The sequence below is a fragment of the Gracilinanus agilis genome, chromosome 2 (assembly GCF_016433145.1).
Source record: "Gracilinanus agilis isolate LMUSP501 chromosome 2, AgileGrace, whole genome shotgun sequence".
Classification (NCBI taxonomy): domain Eukaryota; kingdom Metazoa; phylum Chordata; class Mammalia; order Didelphimorphia; family Didelphidae; genus Gracilinanus; species Gracilinanus agilis.
The window spans coordinates 321445879-321473405 of NC_058131.1; the positions used below are offsets into that span (position 1 = coordinate 321445879).

The 27527-nt window shown below is 38.0% G+C and overlaps 1 protein-coding gene across 1 annotated transcript in view; it reads right to left on the reverse strand.

Annotated features, from left to right (window-relative positions):
• LOC123233706 (prostaglandin G/H synthase 1-like) overlaps positions 1 to 27527 on the reverse strand; it is a 103594-nt gene that overhangs the window by 19296 nt on the left and 56771 nt on the right. Inside the window, exons 3-10 of the mRNA XM_044659763.1 lie at positions 14234 to 14350; positions 13953 to 14093; positions 13025 to 13168; positions 11592 to 11773; positions 10617 to 10700; positions 9821 to 10067; positions 6568 to 6858; positions 1803 to 1843 (exon numbers count right to left, since the gene is read on the reverse strand). Coding sequence (XP_044515698.1) covers positions 1803 to 1843; positions 6568 to 6858; positions 9821 to 10067; positions 10617 to 10700; positions 11592 to 11773; positions 13025 to 13168; positions 13953 to 14093; positions 14234 to 14350 — 1247 coding nt within the window. The remainder of the gene's footprint in view (positions 1 to 1802; positions 1844 to 6567; positions 6859 to 9820; positions 10068 to 10616; positions 10701 to 11591; positions 11774 to 13024; positions 13169 to 13952; positions 14094 to 14233; positions 14351 to 27527) is intronic.

A 27527-nucleotide genomic window follows, 5' to 3' on the forward strand; every position in this document is an offset into this window, starting at 1 on the left:
TCTCTCTCTCTCTCTCTCACACACACACACACACACACACACACACACACACACACACACACACCAGCTTTCAACACATGGGGAAACTGAGAGTCAGAAAAGTCAAGGGACTTGCTGAAAACCAACTGAAAATAGTAAAGCTAGGATTTGAAAACCTGAGTCTTCTGACTCCAATTCTAGGTTCTTTTATACTGCCTATAGGGCTAAATTCATCAGGTAAAAAAAGCCCATTGTTGTCCTATAGAAACCCATTTTCCCCTATTTTTTAAAAGCACAAAACATTCTCTTTTCCAAATACCTGTATCTTTGAGGAGCCTCACAATTTGAACTACCAGAATGGCCAGAAGCCAAAATCACATACAACATACATGTCCTGGCAGCATATTAACAACAGGTGAAATAGCCAGGACCCAATAAATGCCTTCAGGCTGAACTTGAAAATGCAAGCCTTTCAGAAGATCATGGGTAGAAATTTAAAAGGAATCAAAGAGGTCATCTAATTTAGCCTTTTCATTTTTATAGATGATTAAACTGAAGTCACAGGGAGATGGCCTGCCCCGAATCACCAAATAAGTGGTAAGGCTGGCATTAGAAACCAGGTAGAAGAAATAAGAGTAGTATTAATAAAATAATAACTGGCATTTATATAGTATCATAATATTTGCAAAATATTTTATAAATATGATCTCATTTGCTTCTCACAACAAATCTGAGGATAAATGCTTTTATGATCCACATTTTACAGTTAGGAAAACTGAGGCAGAGAGAGGTTAAATGTCTTGCCCAGGGTAGCATAGCTAGTTGATATCTGAGGTCAGAGTTTGACTTGGCACAACTCTTTATCCACTGCCCAACTAAATCCATCATACATTCCACTATAATGTGTAAATTTTTAGTATTGAAATTTGAGGAATTTGTGAGGTAGAGAGAGTAGAACTTATATTTGGATCAATATATTGTTTGACACCTTATAGTTTTGCAAAGCAATTTTACATGTTATCTCTATTGTTCTTACAGGGTTATTGTGAAGAAAGCAATTGGTAAACTCTAAATATTTATAAGATATAATGCTTATTTTAAAATTATGTCAATTCATAACATATAATATACTAATATAATTTTGTTCTCCTCTGACAACATCTGCTGTGATCAATCTCTCCAGGGAAGACCATCAAGACCTACATTGACAAATGTATGAAGCATCTTAGTGGCTATTTCTCGAATTTGGAGTTTGACCCTGAACTGTGGTCTGGAGTCCAGTTTCAGGAGCAAAATCACATCTTCATGGAATTTAACCATTTCTCTCACTAGTATACTTTTATGTCCAACTTCTTCATAATGAGGCACCAGAAATTACAGCTATGCACAATTTGTATATAAATGTAAAGGTAATTACACCTCCATATAGAGTTGCCTTAGAAACAGACTGACAGATGAGCATTTCCTTTCCTTTGGCCTCCTCTTGAAAAAGTTTGCCCATCACTGGTCTAGAATGATTTTAAATGGATTGTCTCCTTCTAACTCCTGCTGCTGAATTTTGTTGGAAATAAATAGAAATGCTACTAATTTATGTGGGTTCATTTTGTACCCTACAACTTTACTCAAGTTGTTAATTATTTCCACTAGTCTTTTAGTTGATTCTTTTGGACTCTAACTATACCAGCCTATCATCTACAAAGAGTGATAGTTAAGTTTCCTCATTGCCTACTTTAATCCCTCCAATTTATTGTTCTTCACTAATTGCTACCTCTAGCCTTTCTAGTACAATATTAAATAATAAAGGTGATAATGGGCATCCTTGCTTCACTCCTGATTTTAATGGGGAGGTTTCTAACTTGTCCCCCTTGAAGATGATACTTGCTGATGGTTTTAAATATATAATGTTTGTTATTTTGAGGAAATGTCCTCAAGATCCCTTCTAAACCTATACTTTCTAGTGAATAGAAATGGGCGTCGTATTTTGTCAAAGTGTTCTTCTGCATCTATTGAGATAATCATGTGATTTCTGTTGGTTTGACTTTAGATGATGCATAAGAAGTTCTGCTCCAGATTGGCTAAAATGATAGCAGGGGAGAGTAATGAATGTTGGAGGGGATGTGGCAAAATTGGGACATTAATGCATTGCTGGTGGAGTTGTGAACTGTTCCAACCATTCTGGATGGCAATTTGGAATTATGCCCAAAGAGCAATAAAAGAATGCCTGCCCTTTGATCCAGCCATACCGTTGCTGGGTTTTTACCCCAAAGAGATCATAGATAAACAGACTTGTACAAAAATATTTATAACTGCTCTCTTTGTGGTGGCAAAAACTGGAAAACGAGAGTATGCTCTTCTATTGGGTAATGGCTGAACAAGTTGTGATATATGTTGGTGATGGAATATTATTGTGCTCAAAGGAATAATAAACTGGAGGAATTCCATGTCAACTGTAAAGGCCTCCAGGAATTGATGCAGAGTGAAAGGAGCAGAGCCAGAAGAACATTGTACACAGAGACTGATACACTGTCGTAAAATTGAATGTAATGGACATCTGTACTAGTAGCAATGCAATGACCCAAGACAATTCTGAGGGATTTATGGAAAAAGAACACTACCCACATTCAGAGGAAGAACTACAGGAGAGGAAACACAGAAGAAAAACAACTGCTTGAACACTTGGGTTGATGAGGACATGATTGGGGATGTAGACCTGAAAGGACCACACCAATGTAACTATCAATAATATGTAAATAAGTCTTGACTAACCACACATGTTAAAACCAGTGGAAATGTGAATTAGCTATGGGGGGGGGAGTTTGAGGGGATGAAGGGTAAAGTAAAAACATGAATTATGTAACCATGGAAAATTTTCTAAAAATAAAAAATTAATTTAAAAAATGAAAAAAAAATTCTGCTCCAGCCTTTTACCTTTCATCAGTGTATGTCACCCTGCCTCAAATGTGTTTCTTGTAAACAACATATACTAGGATTCTGGTTTTTAATCCACTTTGCTATCTGCTTCCATTTTATGGGTGAGTTCATCCCATTCACATTCAGTGTTATGATTACTAACTATGTATTGCCCTCCGTCATATTATTCCCTTTAGATCCTGCTCTATTCTCTTTCACTCTGTTCCTCCTCATCAGTATTTGCTTTTCATCACCTTCCTCCTCCCTTCAATTATCTCCCCCCTTCCCTTGTGGTATTCCCCTTCTACTTCTCTGTGGGATAAGATAGAATTCTATAACCCCACTGATTAGGGTAAGATAGGATTCTATACCCCATTGAGTATATTTGTTTTTCCCTCTCTGAGCCAATTACAATGAGAATTAAGTTTTGCCCATCTCCACCCTTATCCTCACCTCTCTACAAAGATTTTTCATGCCTCTTTATGTAATATAATTTACCCCATTCTATCTCTCCCTTCCCTTTTCTCCCAGTGCAACTCTCTGTTTCACCCCCTGATTTTTTAAATATCATTCATATGCATACATATCATACATACATATTGTTTCATATCATCAGCACATTGACATATACATTATATCATCTTATATTATCACATACATTATATAATAATAATCAGCTTACTTCTCTCCCCTCTTTCTGAGAAAATTCCTTCTGTCTTTACTACTACTGAGTTATTTTTGAGAATTACAGATATCCTCTTTCCATGTAGACATATAAACATTTTGACCTTAATGAGTCCCTTAGGTTTTCTCTTTCTTATTTACCTTTTTGGGCTTCTCCTGTGTCTTGTGTTTGGACTTCAAAATATTAGTTTAGGTCTTGCTTATTCCTCATGAATGTTTGGAAACCTTCTATCTTATTGATTGTCCATTTTTTCCCCTGAAAGAATATACTCAGTTTTGCTGGATGTGACTCTGAGTTATAAACCCAAATTTTTTGCCTCCTTCAATATCATATTCCATGCCTTTTGATCTTTTAATATAGAACATATTAGCTCCTATGTGATCCTGATTGTAGCTCCTTGGTATTTGAATGGTTCCTTTCTGGTTGTTTGAAGAATTTTCTCCTTAATTTGGTAGCTCTTGAATTTAGCTATTACATTCCTGAAAGTTGTCATTTGAGGATTTCTTTCTAGTGGTGATCTGTGAATTCTTTAAATTTCAATTTTATTTTTTTGTTTGAGGATCTCTGGGCAGTTTTCTTTAATAATTTCTTGTAATGTGATATCTAAGTTTTTTCTTGATCATGGCTTTCAGGTGGTCCAATAATTCTTAAACAGTCTCTACTACATCTATTTTCTGGGTCACTTGTTTTTTCAATAAGATGTTTCATTTTTGCCTTGTTTTTTATTGCTTTGATTCTGCTTTATTGTTCCTTGATTTCTCATGAAATCATTAGTTTCTAGTTGGTTAATTCTGATTTTTAAGATCTGATTTTCTTCTGTCAGTTTTTGGTTCTCCTTTTTTAATTGGCCCATTTCTTCTTACATCACTTTCCTTTCTCCTTGCATCACTTCCATTTCTCCCTTCATCACTTTCATTTCTCTTTCCCACTTTCCCTTTGCCCCTCTTAATTGGTTTCTAAAATCTTTTTCAGCTATTTCAGAATCTGTGTCCAATCCATATTTTACTTTTGGACTTTGCTTGTGTTTCCTTTGCTTTCACCGTACCCTTCTGTATCTGTACCTTGCTTTTTATCTCCATAAAAATTCTTTAGAATTAGGTGGGTTTTGTTTGCTCATTTTTCCTATCTAATTATAGGTAGTCTTTGTTTTCTGGGAAATTGGGGTACCCTCTTAAACCTCAGTCCTTCCTTGATGCTGTTTTCAGCTTATTTTCTTGGTTTTTACCAGTTTCAGTTCTTAGGGGATGAGGTGATGGTCTGAGGGCTGAGAGCTCTGAAATCCCCCTCTCACTGCTGATTCAAATGACCCTTGAGATGCTGATAGCTTAAAGATGCCTCAGGCTTGGGTGTAAGCTTTTGATTTCACTCTGAATTTGATCAGAGTGAGGGGCTAATCAAATTCTAGCCCCAGGCTTAGACTCAAGTTTTTGGTCTCACTGTGTACTTGATTCCATTAGACATACCCTAGATTACCCTGTCTTGGAACTCCACCCTGAGCTGTAAGCAAAAAGATCAGTATTTTGTACTATCAGCCAACCCAAACTGTGTACTATATCCTCATCCCAAGCACAGCCTGGGATTCCTGACTTTACTCTGGACCCACACTGATCAGCCCACTTCAGCTCAGACTGCCTTTGTCTGGAATTCTGAACTCCACAGATTTATAATTTCAAGGGGTGAGGGTTGGCTTATACCACTATTTACTCAGGTAGGATCTCAGGATCTGAATGCTGGTTTGGACTTAAGTTCTAGGATAGCAGATGTGAGATGGAGGGGGAGGGGGAGGGGGATTATTCTTGGCATGCTCCTTCCTCCTTGCAACAGCCTCTTGCTGGCACTGCTCTCCTTTCAGCCCAGTGCCCCAGGTGTTCTCTGAAAAACTTTTGGGTTTTTCTTTTCTTGAAAGTTTTTTCACTCTGTGTCCTTCTTGGTTGTTTCACTCCTGTATTCATTTTGTGGCAATATTTTAATCTTGATCTAAGAGGATTCTTGTGGTAACAGAGAGCTGCTCTGGATTACCCATCAATCTTGTCTCCCTAAATGCTACCATTCTTCAGGGTATATCTGTATATTTTTGTATACTTCCAAATAATTTCATTTTAGGACTACCTTGTATATTTGGAGGAACAATAATACCAGAGTCCACAAAATAATGACTATCAATGTATTGCTGCTGCTGACACTATAATCCTCACAGAGAAATCTCCTCTTTACTCCTACACATGCACCTTTTTGTTTGTTTGTTTGTTTGTTACACCAGACCTGTGAATACATTGGTATAAAGAACTTCTGGTGAGAAAATTCTGTCTCTCAGCACAGATCAGCTCCTGCCTGTGGCACTGAGAAGGTGGTTGTGTTGCCAAGAGTCATGCTGCCAATGGGTTCCAGGTCCAGGACTAGGGCCCAGGTCTACCTTATCCAGTTACCCAGATATTACACCACAGCTTCCTGTGCTTGGGAGCCATAAGTTGGGTTCTCTGAAGGGACTGGTTCCTAGGAATTGCAGCTGCCATTGGGATCTTCTGCCACCTGGTGGATGCCGATGGTAGTGACTAGTTTAAGATTTTACAGAACCACACAGCATGTCTTTCCTCCTGAGTGAATTAATCAATCAATCAAACATTCAACCAAAAAGAATTATAGTTATACTCAACAAAGAGCTTTGTAGATTGAAAAGTTTTTTATATATGCTGGCTCATTTTAGTTGCACAATAATTATGTGAGTTAAGGGCTATGTATTACTCCCACCTTACAGATGAGGAAACTAAAGTTGATCAAGGTTCAGTGGCTTACTCAGAATAACACAGTTAGCAAGAATTTGAGGCAGGATTTGAGCTCCAGCTTTCCTAACTCCAAAGCCAGTACTTTATTCACTGTACCATGCAAATCATATCGTCTGAATTTACATCCATTACTTTTTCCATTCCTGTTTAATTTTTTATGGGGCAATTGGTTTGGGAGAGTAAGAAAGAGGTGGAACTCCATCCTGGGACCTACCTTGCCTGCCCTCTGTCGGGTGAAGGCATCCACCAGGGCCTCTACACCATAGTCCAAAAGCATGGATGCGTTGAATAAAAACTGCTTATAGAGGTATTCCCTGTCTCCTACCACAAAGGAGTTGGGTATAAGTGGGTGCCAGTGGTAGAGATGGTTAAACTCCAAGGAGATACGGTTTTGGTACTGAAACGGGATTCCAAACAGCAATTCGGGGTCAAATTTCAGCTTCAGGTAATAGCCACTAAGATGCTGCACATATTCTTCCATGGCAATCTTGATAGTCTCCCCTGGAGGGATTGATCAGGACAGAAGGGTCAGAAGTGAGAGGGACAACAGGCCATGGCTCCTTCCTCCCTTTCTTGAACCTCTGAGCTATGTCATGCATGAAGCCCTATTTAGAGAGGCAGAGCAATAGCATGAAGAAAGGACCAGACTTAGTGTAAAATAGCTTGAGCTCATATTCTTGATCCAAATACAGTCCCTGGGACCTTGGATAAGTTTCTTGACAGTCAGACCTCAATGTTCTTATCTGTAAAATGAGAAGGCTGGACCCCATAATCTTTAAAATCTCAAGTCTAAAATTCTAACCCTTCAAATTCCCCCAAAAGGCTAAAAAAGACAGTTCCTCAAGGTACCCAGGCACCATCACATAGAGTGAAACCAACCCCTCAGTCTCAGAGAAGGCAAAGCATTTTTTTAGATGAAAAGGAAACCAAGAAGAAATTACTTGTCCTTGGTCACATAGCCAGAATCAAAGAATGTCACAGCTATATTCCCTTCATCTCATGCTCAGTTTTTGAAATGCGATCATTGAGACCATGACTACTGGACTTTGTTGGTACTGTATAGAAATGCTGATGATTTATGTGGATTTATTTCCCAAAGAACTTAATGGACTTGCCCCAAAGTGATACAGGAAATAAATGGCATGAATGTATATTTGTTACCCGAGTCTTATTTTTTTTATTTTTAATTTTTCAGTGGTGGGGAGGAAAATTCAATAGAGAGAAAGTAAAAGTTTGTTAACTGAAAAATAAAATAAAATTTAGAAATAAATATAGGATTCAAACCCAGTTTCCCTGACTCCAAAGTCCACCATGCATTCCATGACTCTACAAAGCCCACTTAATATATAGTCACTCTTTCAGGCAGATCCAGAAGTAACTCTTAAAGCCCCATATTGGGTGCTCTCTATCCAATTTTCTAAGTGACCCTCAGCTAGTTACTTAAGCTCTCTGATCCCTAGGTGCCCCCTAGCAACAAAATCAGACTGACTACCCTCCAACTTTGAGATTCTAGCTATAAGAAGTAGAAGAGAAGGCAATTGGAAAGAGAGATACACATAAAGAACCACTAGAGACCCCTTAACCCTTACTTCTCCATTTATCTTGCCTCTTTTCCCCTGCTTTCACTTTTTATGTCCCTCTTCAAAATCATCCCTAGCTAATCATACTAATTCTAGTTGAGACAAGTCCCTACCCCATAGCTTCCCTCTAGAGAAGCCTATCTGTTCAAGGAGACAGGAACTGATGAGTCAGAAAAAAAGAAGGGATGAGGCAGGGTCACCAAAGTAATGTCAGGGAGGGAACCTTCAGGATGACTAGCAGGAAACAATTTGACCTTCAGGCATTTAGTGACCCCCAACCACATCGATGCTCAGTACCTGAATCATCCCTCTATCCCTGACCTGACCAATAAGGAGAAAGTAGGTAGGAAATATTCAAAAGAACTCAGCTGAGGCACTCTTGGTTGGCAGAATTCACACAGCATGGGAGAAAGGATGGAATTCTACACCAGGACCTTATTCTTTCCTGGCAGGAGTAGAAGCCACAAAATGATGCCTTATTCTCCCTCTCTAGGGACACCAGGAACTCTGCAAGCTAGTGGTGGATTTTGAAGTGGAATGAATTTTAAAGAGCTTATTAAATTTGAGTATATAAACCTAATTCTCAGGAACTGTGATTGATAATTTAAAGTTAATTTGCATCAAATGGTATTTTTTCCCTCATTTTTGCATGGAAATAATTATTCCAAAACTTAGAGAATATCTAAAGAATTACTTTGCAAATCAATGGCAATTAATGCTTCATAAATTTAATTAATAAACTTGTGGTTTTATTCTTTAATAAAAAATAAATTAATATAGAATTTGTGCTACCAAGTGTGAGTAGCAGTACTGGGAAAGCTTGTGAATATGTATTTTTTCCTATTTATGCCTCTATCCTCTGATTTATGATTTTGTCCACCTTCCATCTTATCTGTGCATATCTAGTTATCTTCATGTTGTCTCTCCCATTAGACTGTGAGTTCCCAGAGAACAGGGACCACTATTTTTACTTCCTTTGTGTCCTCATTGGAATTCAGTGCCTAACACACAGTTGGCATTTGATAAATGTTTAGGACCAGCTAAATCATAAGTAAAAGTTTAGGAGAGTCTATATGTATTCAGGCTAATATCCTAACCAAAGAAGATAAACTCAATAAATGTACTAATTACTATAAGGGGTAGGCGGAGAAAAGGGAAAGCTAGACTAGTGGATTTAATTCACTTCCTCTTCTTTATTGAGTTAGACTTCCTTTGGGGAAAGAATATAGCCTTAAACTAGAATGATCATGACCAATGGGAACTTTGGATTTCCCTACAGGAACAGAGTCAACTAGGATTCTAGGTCCTTGGGCACTACATCCCCAGACCTAGCCTTCTAGAGGCAGATCTGGCTATCATAGTAGATAGTGGGAAAGAGAAACAAGCTTTACACTGAATTTATATAGCACTGTAAGATTTTCAAAGAACTTTACAAATGTATTTTTCATTTTGTCCTCACAACGATAAGCCTGGGAAGTAAGTACTTTTAAAATCACCATTTTACAGATGAGGACAATTGAGGTAGAGAGGCTAAGCCTTCTCTAGGGTCACACAATCCATAAGTATATGAAACCAGGTTTGAGCTCAGGTCTTCCTGACCCCAGGGCTAGTCTCTAACCACCAAACCACCTAGCTAAAAGGGTGCACCAACCATAAAATATTAGAAAAGAGAACTAGAATGTCACTAGTGGAAGTGCCTAAGTGAGCTCGGAAAGGGAAGTCCAGGCCCTTGGCAAAGAGAACATGGCTAGTACTTGGTACACAATCAAAACTCAAACCCAAAGTGCCCTTTGTTTCATTACATTCCCCAATGCTGTTGCTCCCAAGTGCAGGCTTTGATATTCACCTTGAGGTATCTGGACTTGGGGGCAACTTCCACTCACCTATGAGGATGAGTCGGGCTGTCTGAAAGAGCTGCTCATCTTTCCAGGAGGGATGCTCAGCTCTCAAGATGTCACAGACACGGTTGTGTTCCCGAAGCCAGATTGTAGCATACATCATGAGGCCTGGGAGCAGCCCAAACAACTCGTTGCCCACAGCCATCTGCTGACTTTGAGGCACACTTGATGGGTAATTCATGAATGCCTGAGTCTCAGCCACTGAAGGTGGATACATCTCCCCATCCACCATCTACAACAGAATCATAGGACTTGATCACCTGTGGAAGGTCAGAGCTCATATTCTCTAGCAACCTACCCTGAGAAACATTCACAAATGGCCTTCCAGCCCTCTCTAGTGGCAGGGAATCCAATACCTTCTCAGGCAGCCAGTTCTACTGCTGGACAGTTCCAGTGACTGAGAAACATGCTGACCTCAAATCTGTCTCTCAGTTAGCTATTCACATTTCTGTTCCAGGTTGCTTTGCAGAAATTAGAAGTTGCTTGTAATGTCCCCTTCTCCACCCAACAAGGTACCCTGACCCTGGGCCCTGAACCTACTCCATCTCTTCCTTCTGCATACCTTAGTGGCAATGCTTCATGCAGTATGGAGAGGGCTGAGGGCTCATCTCCACCTCCAAGCAGAATACCTCCCACCCAGGAAACATCCAAAGGAAAGGCATCCCTTGGCAACCTGGCAGACTGATCCTTTCCCCACTCTATACCAAACCTTTGCACCTATTTCTGGCTATTCCAGGGCAGGCACAGGCTCAGATTTCATTTCATAGTACCCCAGAACTACCTGAAACTTGAGCTTCCCATCTTTGAAAAGGCGTAGCTGGTACTGGCGCTGTGGGTTGTCTCCATAAACTTGGTTGAGGTCTACCTGACAAGAGAGGGAGGGCAGTCATTTGGCCAGGTTTTTCCTGCCCCTAAATTAGGACTTTGAAAGGACAAAGGGAGAAAATACAGCTATCAAGGCCAGGGCACAGGACAGATTAGAAAACCCACTAAAGAGTCTTCCAGCCTGACAGATCTGATGGAAAGGAAGTTCCTGAGGGCAGGGACTGGGTACTTAGGTTTTGATTTTTCCTTTTAAAAATAAAACTTTTGTCTTCATGTATTCAGTGCCTAACAATACCCAGCATGTGGTAGAAAATTAATAAATGCTTATTGATTGATTGGATTTCTTTGATACACAAGAGTGCATGTGCACACAATCACACACTGGAAACACACACAAATACACATGCACACAGGCAAAACACATATACATACACACACCTGGACATGCATTCCATCATACACATACACATATGCCAATACACATACACAAGTGTTTGCATTTAGAACCTCTGGTCTCATCATTACCCTCAAGCCACATTTCCATAAAACTTTAAAGTCTACAAAGTACCCTTTCTACAACTGTGTGAAGGCAAACAGGCTTTCTGTAAAAAGATTATTAGCCCATTTCACAGAACAATCAACATCTCAGATGAAGTGACTTCGCTAGCTTCATTGATCTTAGAGCACTGAATCTAGAATTTATTACTTTCCTCCTATGTGACCTGATTTTGATCTTGAGGAAACTGAGGCCCCCAAAAGATAATTCATTTGCACAACATCTCAAAGTCAGATCTTTTCAGCCAAATGTAGAACTCTTTACATTAATTAATACTATATTTCATATAGATAAAAAAACATCATGGGAGGTGTATACCCCAAAGGAGAGTGCTGGAATGGGAGTAGATTAGAAGAGAAATGAGTTGGAGCTCACCCCATGACTCAGAGCACTGGTGAAAGCAGAACCCATCTTTCCAGACGTCTTGAAGAACTGATGGATGAAGTGTTGGGCAAAGAAGGCAAACATAAGATTGCTCCCCTGAGGGTCTGGCACAAACTCTTTCCGGAGCAGGAAGCTTGTGACCAGCACCTCTGGATCTGGCAGCTCTTTCTTCCCTGTGAGGAAAAGAGCCAGGGTGGGACAGGCTGAGGAAATACTCATAATCCACTCAAAGAACACTGCCTGGATTGCTCTCTCCCTTCAATACTTCTAGGGCATTATTCCCCAACTCTGATGTATCAGATTGGATTAGTGTAAAAAATTGCTTAAGAATTTGGAAACTTGACTTTTAATCCTTTCTCTAAACTATGTTACCTTCCATGAACAGCTTTGAACTCCCTCATCTGTGACAGAACAATAATTTCCACCTTAGCTATTCCATAGTACTGTTCTGAGACTTAACTGAGGAAATCACAGAATCTCAGAGTTGGACAGTCCCTAAGAGATCCTCTAGTCCAAATGCCTCCTGAACTTCCTCTAGAGGGATGACTCAGATTATACGCAGACAGAAAAGAGGAAATTCACTACTTTTCAATATGTGACCCATTTCATTTTTGACCAATTCTGATTTTTAAGGGGTTTTACATTATGCTGAATTGAAAAATACCTCTGCTGTGGCAACCACACTCCCCTATGCCTCCACCTCACCCTTTACCACACTAGTTTTGTCCTTGGGACCAAGCAAAAATCTAATCTGTCTTTCACATGACGTGTCAGATACTTGAAGAAATATATCATGTCCTCTTTAAATCTTCTGTTTCCCAGATGAAATATTCTAAGTTTCTTCAACTGATTCTCATATGGCATGGATTCACCATTCTGTCACCATCTCCCTAATATGTAGGACCCAGAACTGAACAAAAAAAGGGTTTGAGGGGCAGCTAGGTAACACAGTACAACACTAGACCTGGAGTCAGAGGATCTCGTTTGAAGTCTGGCCTCAGCTATTTCCTAGCTATGTGACCCTGGACAAGTCACTTAATTGCCTAATCCTTGCCACTCCTTTGCCTTAGAATTGAAACTAAGAGACAAGGTAAGGGCAGAATAGAGCAAAAGCATTGTCTGTGTCCCTAAGATACCACATCTCTATTAACTGTGGTGTAATGGAGAGAACTCTGGATTTGGAATCAGAGGACTAGGCCTTATTGACTATTCATTCACTGGGGGACCTTGAGAAAGTCACTTAAGCTCATTAGGCCTCAGTTTATTCATCTATAAACACAGGAGTTGGACTAGATGATCTCTGAGGTCTTGTCTAGCTCTAAATCCTATGACTAAAATATAGACCAACAAAGGAGAGATCCCCATCACTCAATGCTGGCCACTGCATTGCTATCATTCCCACTACCCCTATGCCAAGGAATTACCTTTGACCCCCATGGGGGTAGGACAGTCTTCAGGTACAGGGGGTAGGACTCGAGTATAGAAGCTCAAATTGGCATAGGACTCCCAGCTAATGTAGCCGTGGTCCGAGTTGTAGGTGGGTGGGCTGGGAATCAGGTTTGTTCGACCTTTGGGAGAGAGGGACAGAACAATCACTTAGGCATACAAACCTTCAAACCACTGTACCTAGTTATGTTCAGGGCATCTCCAGGGGGGAGGGGAATACAGAGAGAAACAACTGCCCAGGCTGATGAGGAAGACAGGCCCTCCCCTCCAGGAACAATATTGCCCCAGGCAAAGGCTGAAGAGAGAGGACATAAGTTAAGGGAACCCCAAGGTTTCAGTCTGGCTTGTAAACCTTTGTCTGACATTCAACTGCCTCCAATATTCATGTCTGCTGAATCTTATCAGATGCTGTGCATTCCTCTAACTTAGTGAAGCAGGGCACCTTGCTTTGATGTTCCACAGATTAACTAGAACACAGGGCCCATACCCACCCCAAATTTATTGTTCCTTTTGATGCTGCTATCTCCTGAACCAACAGAGTCACTCCAGATCCAATATCTACCTACCAACTGGCCTCCCTGGGTGAGGGGGAATGATGACAAATTGGATTAGAAAATTCAAATATTCAGTATTCTGTTTTCTGGCTTTCTATAGCCTAAGCTCTCCCATTTTTAATATTCTAATTTCTAATATCTAATATCCTACATCCTAAGATTTCTTCGAGCTTTAACTTTCTAACTTCTAACTTTTTTTTCTTTTGGTTTTAAGGTACTTTTCAGAATAAACAACATGTGCTCTCTCTTAATACTCTCTTAAGTTCCCTTCCAGCTCTTTATCAGTATAAAGAATGACTCTCATGTATGGATATCCCTCCAAGATATGAAAGGGTTTGAAGAAGAGACATACTTGTAAGAATATTCCTCATGAGAACATCTCGGAGGAAGGTAGCATTGATCAACTTCCAGATCCAGCGAGCATGGGTCAGGAGGAAGTGGGTGAAGGAAGGGCTAGGACTCAGGCTTTCCCAGATCCTTGTCCATAGCAATGCTGTTATGGCAGGGGAGAGCAAATAGAAATTTCATCAGTCTCTCTCCTCCCCAGGCTCAAATACAAAAGGCAGAAAGGATAGGGAGCCGAGGGAGGAAGTAAAGATGATAAGGGATGGGAGCATAGAGAACAAAACTCACGGATTGTGCAGTTTGTCCCATAGTACCCAGTTCTGGTACAGTCACACTGGTATTGGTCTTGTTCAGTTTGTATACAGATACCTTTGTGTTGACATGGGTAGTAGCAGCAGGGGTTCACTGTGGAGAGATGATAGAATATATCATTGAAAATAAACCATCTTTGAGTTTTCCACAAAATACTGCCCCAAAACTCAGCAGAGACCAATCAATCCCCAGAACACTTAAAGTGCCCAGGGAATATGTCTCCCATGTTCTCTCATCTGAACAATACCACCATTAGGTCTGTATCCCAAAGAGATTTTTACAAAGAAAGGGAGAGGAGGAACTATATGCATGATAATATTTATAGAGGTTCTTTTTCTAGTGGCAAATTGAAAATTGAAGGGATGTCTATCAATTGGGGAATGACTGAAAAAGTGGTATATGTTTGTAATGGAATAGTACTGTGCTATAGAAAATGACAAGCAGGTTAGTCTCAGAACTTGGAAAGACTTATGTGAACTGATAGAAAGTGAAGTGAGCAGAACAAGAGACTATTACACACAATAAGGGCAATATTGAAAGCTGATGAACTGTGACATAATGATCAAAAACAATATTGGCAAACCTTTTTGAGATCTCATGCCCAAACTGCAACATCAAGCCACTTGTGAGCCCCCTGCATTACCCCAGAAAGCAGAGGGAGGAAGTCTTTACACTGAACAGTTGGACAGAGGGATAGGGAATGCAAAAAAATGTTCACAAGAGTTACAGATAGGAGAAAAAGAGCAGCTCCCTCTAAAGAATGAGGGCACATGTGCCACACCTTTGCCAACATAGACTTAAAATCATTTCAAAGATCTCATGATGAAAAATGCTATCCACCTCCATAGGAAAAAAACCAATGTCTGAATGGATATAAAAGCATGCTTGTTTTTTACTTTCTTAATGTTTCTTAGAGTTTTGTTTTGGTTTTTTTTGGTCAATCTTCTCTTTCACATTACTAATGTGGAAAGATGTTTTGTATGACTCTGCACTTAGAACTTAAATCAAAGTGTTTGCTGTTGTAGGGAGAGGGGAGGAAAGGGAGAAAGGGAATGTAGAACTCTAATTTTAAAAAAATGTTAAAAAATTTTTACAGATAATTTGAAAACTTTTTTTAAAAAATACCACATCAGACCAAATTGTGATTTAAAAAAATATGATAAGAAACAAAAGTAAAGCATGTTTATCCCCAAAGCACAAAATGAAGCAAATAGTCCCCAGACATTAGTAAAGGGAGTTGCAAGAAAAGCCAAGTAAAGGATAGTACAAGTAAAGGATAGTGCAAGTAAAGGATAGCACCTGAGCAGAGTGACCACAGACTCTCCAGAGATGTATATACCCCACAAAGCTCTATATCCAGAGGCAACAAAAAGACTTCCATGAGAAATCCATATGTGGGGTAAAGAGCTAACAAGAAGCTTGGAGGCAACCAGGAGTGGCAGTGACCAGTCCAGTCATGGGATGAGGGCTTAAATCAGAATATCCCAAGACCAAGAGTTCCAAGGTCCCTAGACTTCTGACTTGAGATACCTAAAATGGTCCTGAAAATCTAAAAACCTGAATCTCAATGACCCAGGGAGAGCTAAATCCAGGAGACAGAGATAGGTAAGAAGATGACACTGTCGGTAGAGCACTGGACCAAGAGCCATGAAAACTTGAACTCCAATCTATCTTCAAATAATACATATGTGTCCTTGGACAATTACTTAATAATACCTCCTATGGTTGTTGTGAGGATCAAATGAGAGAATATTTGCAAAGGAGTCAATATAGTGCCTAGCACACAGTATATAGTATATAAATGTTTTCTGCTATTCTTGTTACTGTTATTATTACTATACACACTATAATCAAAGTAGGGATCCTGTTGACCCAGGTGAAAATCAAGATCAAGCAAGGCTGAGCACACCACATAAAAGCATATCAGGAGACAGATCCTGGTCCTGGTGCAAAATCCCGGTTCCAAAAAAATTGGGACTTAGAGACATGGCTTCTGGGAAATCATTCTACTTTGATCCCCTCTCACTTCCTAGATGCCTAGATGGACACAACCTGGTTCTGGCTAGTTCCCTATTTTCACCAGTTTGGGGGGTAAGAAGGAGAGGAAGGTGCAGGAAGTAAGGAAGAAAGAGACCAAGAAAACAGAACAGAAATGTTGGGAAATGTTCAAGTGTGAGTGAATCATAGGTCCTCCAAGCAAGAAAAAACTTGAAAGGGCATCACAACCAATCCCTCAGGTCCTAACCCGAAGACATCCAGAAATAAACAATACAAATGCCTGTGTTATGCAATGGAAATTCATTAGCTTTAGAGTCAGTGAATCTGAATAACAATTCTACTCAATACTGTTACTTAAAATTGTGATCAAATGAACAAATTATGCCACTCTAAGCCTCAGTTTACTCATCTGTAAAAATTAAAGGATTAGATTACATTTGCCTAGGATCAGAGATCATTAACTAAGACCACAGCTCTAGCACTAGAAATAACCTAGTTATTTAATAACTGGATATTTCATCCATACCCCTCATTTTACATTTAAGGAAACGGAGTCCCAGAGTAGTATGAAATGATTTGCCCAGGGTCATAAAGCAGCTTTCTACCAGACCTAGGCCTAGGCCCTAGAACTTGAGACTCCCAACCCAATGATCTTTCTCTTATTAGTAAACTCAGGTTTCCTTTCCATAATTCCAGGGTCAACCAGATATTACATTAAGGTGATTACATTTAATCCATAGGTGATAGGAGGGATAGGCTATAGTGTAGTTTGGGGGAGATAGTAGTGGGATAATAAATAAGAATATACTGACCTATGGATAATGATGGCAGGGGAACCCAGCTCTCAAATGTATATTCAGCAAAGACGTTATAAAAGAGGTTATAAAACCAAAGATTGCTCAAGAATTCCAAAAGGGGACAGGTAGGTGGTTCAGTAGATTGAGAGCCAGGTCTAGAGGTGGGAGGTCCTGGGCTCAAATATGTCCTCAGATACTTCCTAGCAGTGTGACCCTGGGCAAGTCATTTAACCTCCATTGCCTAGCTCTTACTACTCTTCTGCCTTAGAACCAATACAGTAATCATTCTAAGGTAGAAGATAAGAGTTTAAAAGAAAAAAAGAAATTGAAAGAAAAAATCCATTGAAAGTGAAGATAAATCAAAAGCTTGTAGCATAGACTGAAGACTCTCCATGAGGCCCTTGAAGCCTACAGCCTTCTATACTTTGGTGACAGAAGACTGGAATACTCAGTCCCTGGGTGGCAGGAAACCCTCAGCATTCTTAAAGTGAATAACTCTAGACGAGGACATCTCAAGCAAGCTGGGAGTTTGTAATCCAGTGACCAAAATGTTCCAAAGGGCACTGAAGACCTCAGAGTCTTGAACTTAGTTTGTCTAGAAGGAGATCATATGGAATTTACCAGAACTCTGAAATCTTAGAAAACCAAGGTCAGGAACAAAAAGGACCCCGCCACTCCATCCAAGAGTACAGATTAGGGCAGAGCCTGGACCTCATATAAGGTCTCAAATTAACAACCAAAGCTGAACATATGAGTAAATAGGAGAAGATACTGAATACTATGAGGAAATAAGCATGCATCTAGAAGTGGTGAAAAGACAAACCCAGAGGAAGAGAGTATCTCCACAATAGCTAAAAGCTAAACCTTAGATGGGAAAAGTGTCTGAGCTTCAAGGATTAGAAAAGTACTTGGAAGAAATGAAGCAAGAGAGAAAAGGAAATTACAAATAAAAGCTTTAGGGCAATGAAGTGGAAAGAATAAAAACCACAGAAGAAAAGGTAGAAGACATTGCCAAAATGTTTATATCCCTAAATATTAGAACTGGCTAAGCAGAAATCACTGATTTTATGAAATAACAAGAAATATAGGGTGTTCCAAAAGTTTAGTGCAGCTTTAGACTATTAAAATATGACCGGTCACAGCTATTGATGCTTAAAACTCGGATTTTTAATAATTATTAATATTGTTGAGTTAATAGTGTTAAGTGGGAAAAGCTTAATATGTGAGTCTAATAATTATTATGACTTAAAACTTCACAAAGACTGTTGGGATACCTTGTATGAGAACAAAAACAAATATTGAATAAAGTGAAGAAAACAAAAGGTATTTTCCTATCAAAAATAACATATCTGGGTACACAGGTCAAGAAAAGATAATCAAAGAAATATCTAACTCCTGGAAAACCATGATTTAAAAACTGGACATTTTATTTTGAGAAATAACAGATGATATCTGTTAATATCTACTAGAATTGGAAAGCAAATGAGAATAGAAAGAATCTACTGGAAATCTCTTGAAAGAAACTTAAAAATTATAGTACTCATGGATGTCATAGACAAAATTGAGCTTCCAGGTCAAATGAAAAAAATACTGCAGAAAGTCAGAGAGAAGCTGTTCAAGGACCGGAGAACTACAATCATATAACACATAGAAGCTACTTGAACTATTAAGTAAGATAGAAGATAAGGGTTGACAATCAAGAATAGCTTACCCTGAAAAAAATATAATTCTAAAAGAGGAAAAAAATAGACCTTTAGTAAAACAGGTCACCTTCAAGCTTCTCCAAGGAAGACCCAGAAATGAACAGAAACTGAAATGAAAATGGATAAATGAAGAGACACTTTAATAAGTAAATTTGTTAGAGCAATTGGAAGGAGTTAAATATTGATGTTCTTACATTATAATTGAGAGAAAAGAAACAAATGTCACTCTGGAACCCTAAGGTCTTTAAGGGTCACAGAAGAGAATTAAATACGGAGAATCTAGAGTTACTTTTTTTCTGTTTTAATGGTCTTAATAGAAGAAAGAAAAGGCAGGGGGAAGTAATATATTTGGAAAAAAGTAGGGAAACAATATTTTTCATCATCAAAGTGCCTGAAAATAAAAGTAGAAAAAAATGGAAAAACAGGTAAGGAAAAAAAGCTTCACATGAACATCATTTTTTTTACATTTTTAAACCCTTAACTTCTGTGTATTGGCTCCTAGGTGAAAGAGTGGTAAGGGTGGGCAATGGGGGTCAAGTGATTTGCCCAGGGTCATACAGCTGGGAAGTGTCTGAGGCTGGATTTGAACCTAGGACATCCCGTCTCTAGGCCTGCCTCTCAATCCACTGAACTACCCAGCTGCCCCCATGAACATCATTCTTATCTGAACTGTACATAGGAAGGCTGAACATGCCATTCAACAAGAAGACAGGGGTGTGGAAGGGGAGAAGACATTTTAAAAGGAAGGTGGTGCTGGAGGAGAAATAGTCACCAGCAAAATAAACTTCAACTCCAGAGTGTTCATCATTAGCAGAAAATTTAAATGAAAAAACTATAAGAACTAGTGATTGGGAGTATCTGAGCAAAAGGAAACAGAAGGAAGGCAGGAGAGTTAAAGAAAATCACTTCAATTATAGATCACTATTCACACTCCTTTTTAACTACCTTCTTCTTTATTAAAGGTGTTAGGATTAAAAATGGGAAATATATTAGTATATGCTTTAGGGAAATATGCAATTAACAATCATAATTGATAATGTGAATGATAAGAACTCACCCACAGGAAAGGAGAAGGTACAATGGATTATAAAGCAGAATCCAACAGTATATTGTTTAGAAGAAACACACTTGAAACAAAGATACACAGAGATATAGAATGAGCACCTGGAATAGAATTTATCATACTTCAAGTGACCTCAAAAAATCAGAGGGAGGATTCATAATCTCAGACAAGAAATTTTAAAAATAGACATTGTTAAAAGAAATAAACAGAGAAATCATATTATGCTGAAAGACAGTACAATGAAATCACATCAGAACTTAATATATTTATAAATACATGTATCAAATGGTTTAAAATTTACATATTATGGTGAAATAAATCAAATTATGAGAAAAAATCAATGGCAAAACTACAATAGATGGGGATATTAACAGAGACTTCTTAGCATCAGACAATTAACAAAAATATAAACAACAAAGAAGTTAAAAACCAGAATAGAACTTTGGAACAGGTATATATGATAATTCTCTTGCAATTACTAAAGAAATAGAAAGGGACATATGAATTTCTCAGGTGTACATGGCAGCTTTAGAAAAATTGACCAATGCCAGAGCATAATCTTCACAAACAAGTTAAGAAAAACAAAAATATTAAATATATTCTTTACTGACCACAACACAACTAAAAACATAATCAATAAAAGACCTTTTAAGAAAAGATTCCAGGCAAAGTGGAGAGCAATTTAATGCTAAATAATTGGTAGGTCAAAAATAAATCATACAAAGAACCCTACAAAACTTCAAAAAAACCTTCAAAGAACCCTATAAAACTGAGGATACATATCAAAATATTTAGAAAACTGAGGATACATATCAAAATGTTTGGGACACACCCAAAACAGTCCTCTCAGAATTTTTGTATCTAGATTTTTATGTATCTAAATTTTATGTATCTAAAAACTTTCATTAATTAAAGGAAAAGAATAGATCAATGAATCAGGCATGCAACTAAAAAATAACTACAAAAAGAATAATTTAAAAAAACAACACCACCAAAATTAAAATTCTGAAAACCAAAGAGATTTTTTAACTTGAACTATAAAATGTTAGATAAAACAAAGAACAATTAAGATAACAATAAAATGGATAAATTAATAGTCTGATTTTTCCAAATGGAGAAAATAAAGCTAATTGGAAATAACAAAAATGAAAAAGTAGAATTTCAAAAAAGAAAAAGGAAAGGAATTATCTTCCCTATATGCCAACAAAACTGAAAACAAACAAAACAGACTAATTCATAGAAGTATAAACTCCTAATTTTTTTCATTTTATCTTGCAATTAAGAGATTTATTTTCCCTTCTTTCTCTTCTCTCCCCAATTTAAAAGAAAAAAAAAACACCTTGTAATAAATATTCATACTCAAGAAAAACAAATTCTCAAAATCTCCATGTCCATCTTGCATTCTACGACTTGAATTCATCACATCTCTGCCAGATAGTTCATTGTCAGTATTCTGGGTTCATGGTTGAACATTTGATTGATCAGAATTCTTTAATCTTTTAAAGTTATTTGCCTTTACAATTTTGTTATTACTATATAAACTGTTCCCTTGATTCCAGTCACTTCATTCTGTATCAGCTAATACAAATTTTCCCAGATTTCTATGAAACTATTTGCTTTTGTCAGTTTTATACCATAATAGTTAACTCGTGTCATCTACCATTACATTTATGTATTATAAATTGTTCAGCTATTCCTCAATTGTTTCCAGTTCTTTACCATTACAAAAAGATCTGCCATGAATATTTTTGTACATGTGAGTCCTTTCCTCCTTTCTTTTTATCTTATTAGATGTATCTGGCTTTGTAGAAGAGTCAATGGGTAAAATTTCCCAACTAACATATGAAATGGAGAAATTACATAACCTAATCAAAGGGAATGAAATTGAATAAGACATAAATGAATTCCCAAAGGAAAAAATTCAGAACTTAAGCATTGACAAGCAGATTCTACAGTTGTTCAAAGAATGATAAATTTTAGTGTCATATAAACATTTCTAAAAATAGGAAAAGAAAAGCTCCTACAAAATTCCCTCAATTATATAACTATAGCCTTGATTACTAAACTAGGGAGAGATAAAGCAGAAAAAGGAAACTTATATGTCACTATCCATAATCAATAGAGATACAAAAATTTAGATGAAATATTATTAGAAAGGCAAAAGCAACATACTTAGAAGATAAGTATATTATTATCAGGTCAGATTGATACTAGGAATGAAGGTTGTTTGGTATTAGGAAAAGTATAAATTTAATGGACCATATTAATGACAAAAATAATAAAAATCATATGATTATATGAACATATATAAATAAAAAAGCTTTTGACAAAATATAATACCAATTTCAAATTTAAATAAAATACTTGGAATAAATGAAAATCTCCTTAACATAGTAGGTAGTATCTCTCTCAAATTAAGATCCATCATTATTTGTAAAGGAGAAACACTATCAATATTTCCAGAACTAGGGTAAAGCAGGAGTGTTCATGATCACCACTATTTTTTGACGTATTGCTAACTAAAAATAAGCACAAGAAAAAAACTGGAGGAATTAGCACAGGCAAAGAAGAAAACAAAATTATCACTTTTTTCAAATTATGTAATTATCTACTTAGAGGACATTAGAAAATCAACTAAAATTATTGGAGCAACTATTAATTTCAGAAAAGTGTAAATAAAATAAAACTAAATAAATGATCAGCACTTCTGCATATAAAGGCAATACCTCCTCTAGAAGAGATACCCAAGGCCTAGATATACATAGTTGGCTGTGATTTGCAGTTTTCATTCATTTCATAAGGCAAGAAGATATGGTTTGGGGATAGGGGTTGGTAATGAGAAAAGAGCCCTTAACAGGAGAAGAGAAAGGAAATTGAGTATAGGTACTTCCCAATAGCCCAAAAGTATGAAAGATCTACAGAGGACAAGAAAAATGTAGAGAGAAGCCTAGGAGGAGAGCTTGTTTGGCAATTTGTACAGCAGCCAAAGAGGCCATTTTTTCCCTTTTTGATGCCACAAGAAAAGGAAGATAAGATAAAGGGAAATGGCCAGAGGTATAGACTGTTCCCATCTGTGGTGCATGGTCACAAACTAAACTATTGCTTTTCCCTTCCTTTGGACTGGGTGTAATTGGCACCTATTTCTAATTTTGCTCCATTGTTCTGGTATAAACTGTGTTTGATAGAACTAATTTAAGGTCCATTATTCCTATGGGTGATACAAACATGTATTTCCATATATACATGACTTCCCCATATAAGGGTACACAAATAGCTTTATAGGCAAACCTCAAACCAATGTTAGACAATTTTCTCTCCTTAACCAATAGCATAATAATAAATCATTCCTGTTTCATAACTACTCTACCCAAGCAGAATTAATATAAACCTGGGCCTTCCAGTGTACCCCTATCAGAATATATGCTGAACCAATTGTTTTACTGTGAATTCTGGTACGTGCCTCACTAAAAAGGTGGATCCTCAGGCTCCATAGAAACACTTCATGTTATAAAGTCCTAGATTTAGAAGGAGTCTTAAAGAAGACCAAGTCCAATCAACTTTCCCCACTCTAATCCTCTCCCCACTCAGTTGTCAAAGTGATTTTCTTAAAGAGTAGGTCTGACCTCATCAAATTCCTATTTACTAAACTCAGCCACCTCCTTATTGCCTCCAGGATCAAATAGAAAGTCTTCTATTTGGCATTTAAAATTCCTTACAACCTGGACCTTTCTTACCTTTCCAATGGTCTTATACTTTACTTCCCACTATGTACTCTGTGATCCAGCTAACACTTGCCTATTTGATATTCCTCACACATGACATTTCATCTTCCCATAACTGGAATAAGCTCTCTCACCTCCATTTTTGTAAGCATAGTAGCATAGCGGTTAATAAGCTGAAGGACCCCAACTATCAGAATAAAAACTCTATTTGATGAAAATTACTAGGGAAATTGGAAAGTTTAGCAGAAATCAGCTAAACCACTGAAGGAAAACATTTTAGAGAAAGAGTGCCAGGCAGCACCCCATAGCAAGTGTTGTGCCTGCCCCCACCAGAGAACATATGTGGTGCCCCTCCCTCACTACATGCTAGATGTGCCCCCATTCTGCCCTTTACCCCACACAGGGGAGAGAGGAAGTGATCCTATTGGGCTGTTGAGCAGAGGGGCAGGTGATATGAGAAAAATGTCATCTGGCATGGTAGAGCCATTCCACAATAGACATTAAGTGCTCAGGGGATATGGAATAGGCAGTTCTCAAGGGAAGAAATCCATACTGCTAGCAACCATATGAAAAAATGGTCCATATCACTAATAAGAAAAATGCAAATGAGAATAACTCAGATTCTATTTCACAACCACAAGCCTGGCAAAGTTGATATAAAAAGGAATATAATAAGTGTTGTATGGGCTATGGAAGAACAGAAACTATTGATAGAGCTATGAATTCAACTGATTGAGCCATTCAGGTAACAATTTGCAACTAAAAGTCATTGTGTGTAATAGATTCTCAGACTCAAAACAAACCCGTTTTCCTCTGAAGATGAAAATGATCATGTACATTAGAATAAATCAAGTTTAGAATAACAAAAAAATAAAAAGGATTAAAAAGGAAAAAGCAATGAATCAAGTCACCTAGCAATTTTAAATGTTAACAATTTGCTAGGTGACTTCCTTCTCTAAATCTCTTTCATTATTTTTTAAGATGAGGAGAAGGAATAAGTCATTTCTAAGGCTCCTCCACTTCTAAACATTATGTTCTAAGGTATCTTCCAGCTCTACATCATAAAGTTCTTTCCAGCTTTGAAATTTTGTTCTCTGTCTCCTGACATTTTTGATCTTGCTTATGTTCCCTATCAATACCAAGGTCCTTTCTAGCTCTGACATTGTAAGGTCCTTTTCAGCTAAAATGGCCAATAAATCTGTTAGGGTTAAGGGGTGGTGAAGAGAAGTGGTGAGTAGGGAGAATGAGAAGGTGCAGATACCACAGCCAACCTCACCCCCCACCCCAGAGAGGTGCTCCATTTAAGATGAGACAGCCAGTGGGAAGAGCTCTGATTCTAGTGTCAAAGTCCTGGGATAAAGCTTGCCTCTACTGACTAATATTTGTATGACCTTGGGCAAATTATCTAACCTTCTGAGCCTCAGTTTCCTCTTGTAGTAAATGAGGGCATTGGGTCCCTTCCAGCTCTCCTTATCTATGGGCAAAGTGGAGGGAAGAAAAAAGAAGAGTCGATGGTCTAAGTCTTACCCCATTCCCAAACACAAACTATGAGAAAATTATGCAAATAATTTTGTTTATGTCCTATCAGCTTGGACATTGCCTCCCTCAAACCCAAGAAAGCTTACTTTTTGCACTAAACCTTAGAATTTAGAATCTTAAATCTGAAAGGAGTATTACAACATAGAACATTAGATCTGGAAGAGTCTTAAAACACTGAATTAGGGAAATCAGAATACAATGCTAGAGTTGGAAAGTTCCTTAGAACATAGGATGTTGAAACAAAGAACAGAATTTTATTAAAGCTAAACTCTAAAAGCCTTGTAGGTCAACTTCCTCATTTTGCAGATAAAGAAACTGAGGCCTAAAGAAACATAACTTGTCCAATTAATAATTACTCTTCAGAGGGTAGAGAAAAAGGGGAGATGGGGAAGGAGACAAATTGCTCCAACAGAGAAAATCCACTGTAGACTCCCTCTTCTTCACCACCAACTGCAGAAGAGACTACTAAAACTCTTCCATTTTCCCTGACCCTCAGAATTATTACAGAGCCCAAAATAGATACTCTCCAGTCCCTTCTCCCACATCCAAGGAGCACACCTCCCCAGTCCCAGGATTGGGGCAGGAAAATATCCAGAATGAGCACTACCTTTAGCAGAGGTCTCTGGAACAGAACACATCAATAGCAACAGCCCCAGTGAGAGATGTGACCCTGGTTAGGAAGAAGAAGAAAAAGGTCAGGATGGAGAGAAGAGGACAATGTAGGGGGATGGAGACAAAGAAAAGGAAAGAGAAGACAATTTAGAATGGAAAGGAGAAAAGAGGAAAAGAGAAAAAGAAAGGGGAAGACAGTGGGAAGGAGATACAAGAGATGAGAGAATGGGGGTGCAAATAAGTGGAAAGAGAGAGAGATCAGAGAAGAGGTAAAAGAGAAGAGAGGGACAAGAGAAAAGCCAGTAGAAGACAGAGAAGCCAAATGGGGAAGCAAAGGAGCTCTGACTAAAATCAAAGACTGTCCTGACCACACTCACAAATCATGGTGGGCAAAAGGATTTTAAGAGAGTCTAGCAGCTTTCAGGTAGCAGGAATCCGTCTGCTCTGCACAAGGAGCCCTGGATAGTGTGGGCTCTAGCCCATTGTGCTGCCAAGCTGGGGCTCCTCCTTGTCGTTTATCTTCCCACTCCTGCTCTTCAAACCTCCAGCCAACCCCGCCCCCTTTGGACTTGACTTGTAGAAAACCTTTGATTGGAACCCTGGAATCATTGGGGAGTCTTTAGAGTAGTTTCCTGAACTTTTAGAATGGTAGACTGACAAAAATGAAAGGGGCCAGCAAATCCACTCACTGAGAGCTTTTATAGCATAGCTCCCTCTATCTTTAGGAGACCTAGGCTTGAATCTCACCTCAGATATTTTACTCTCTGGCTCATGGGCTACCAATCCTTTTACTTCTCAAATGCCTCCATTTCATCATCTGTAAAATGGGGATAATAATGTTCACCCTACCACCTTATGATGTTATTATGAGAAAAGTACTTTACAAACCTTAAAATGCTATACAAATGTGAGTTATTATATTCTAAGTTCCCTTCCAGAAGTTTTCAGATTCTATGTTCAAAAGCCTTTTCTATCCCTAATGATCTATCATAAATTACTAGACCTCACACAAGCTCAGGATTTTACCAGACACCTCTGGGACTGACCCAGCAGTAAAAAGAGGAAAATCTAAGTAGACAAATGTATAATTCTCAGATTATGTAAAAAAGTTTAAAGGCAAGTTGACCAAAGAAATAATATCAGTTGCTGGGAAATACAAGGGAAGCATGGTTAAAAAGAAAAAACAAAACAAAGAACTAACAAGCTACTGCTGAAAAATAGGCAAATTAATATTCAGAAAATAAGTCAAGATCTTCAGAGGGGCAAAGGAGACTTGCCCTGATTAAAAACATGTTTTTTGCAAATATATATTTCCTACAATGAGGCCTAGGTTTCAGGAAGTTGAAAGAACAGCAAGAATAATTGTTTTTCTTAAATCTGAGAAACACAAATCAAAACAACTCTGAGGTCTCATACTCAACAAATTGGTAAACATGACAAATGATGGGAACAGTCAATGCTGATAGGGGTTATAGGAAAATAGACACACTAATGCATTTTTGGTAGAACTATGAATTAGTCGAACCATTTTGGAAAATACTGTAGAAAAAAGTATTATGGAAATAAAGTGACTAAAATCTCTCATTTCTTTGACCCAGAGAGTCTATTACTAGGCATATACCCCTAAGGAGATCAGTAATAAGAAAGGACCCACTTATACACCAAAATATTTGTAGCAACACTTTTTGTGATAGCAAAGAACTGGAAACAAAGCAGATGCCCATAGAGTAGGGAATTGACTAAACAAATTGTTGCATTTGTGTATAATTGAATAATAATGTACTGTGAAAAATGAAATGATAAATACATAGAAACATGGAAAGATTTATATGAACT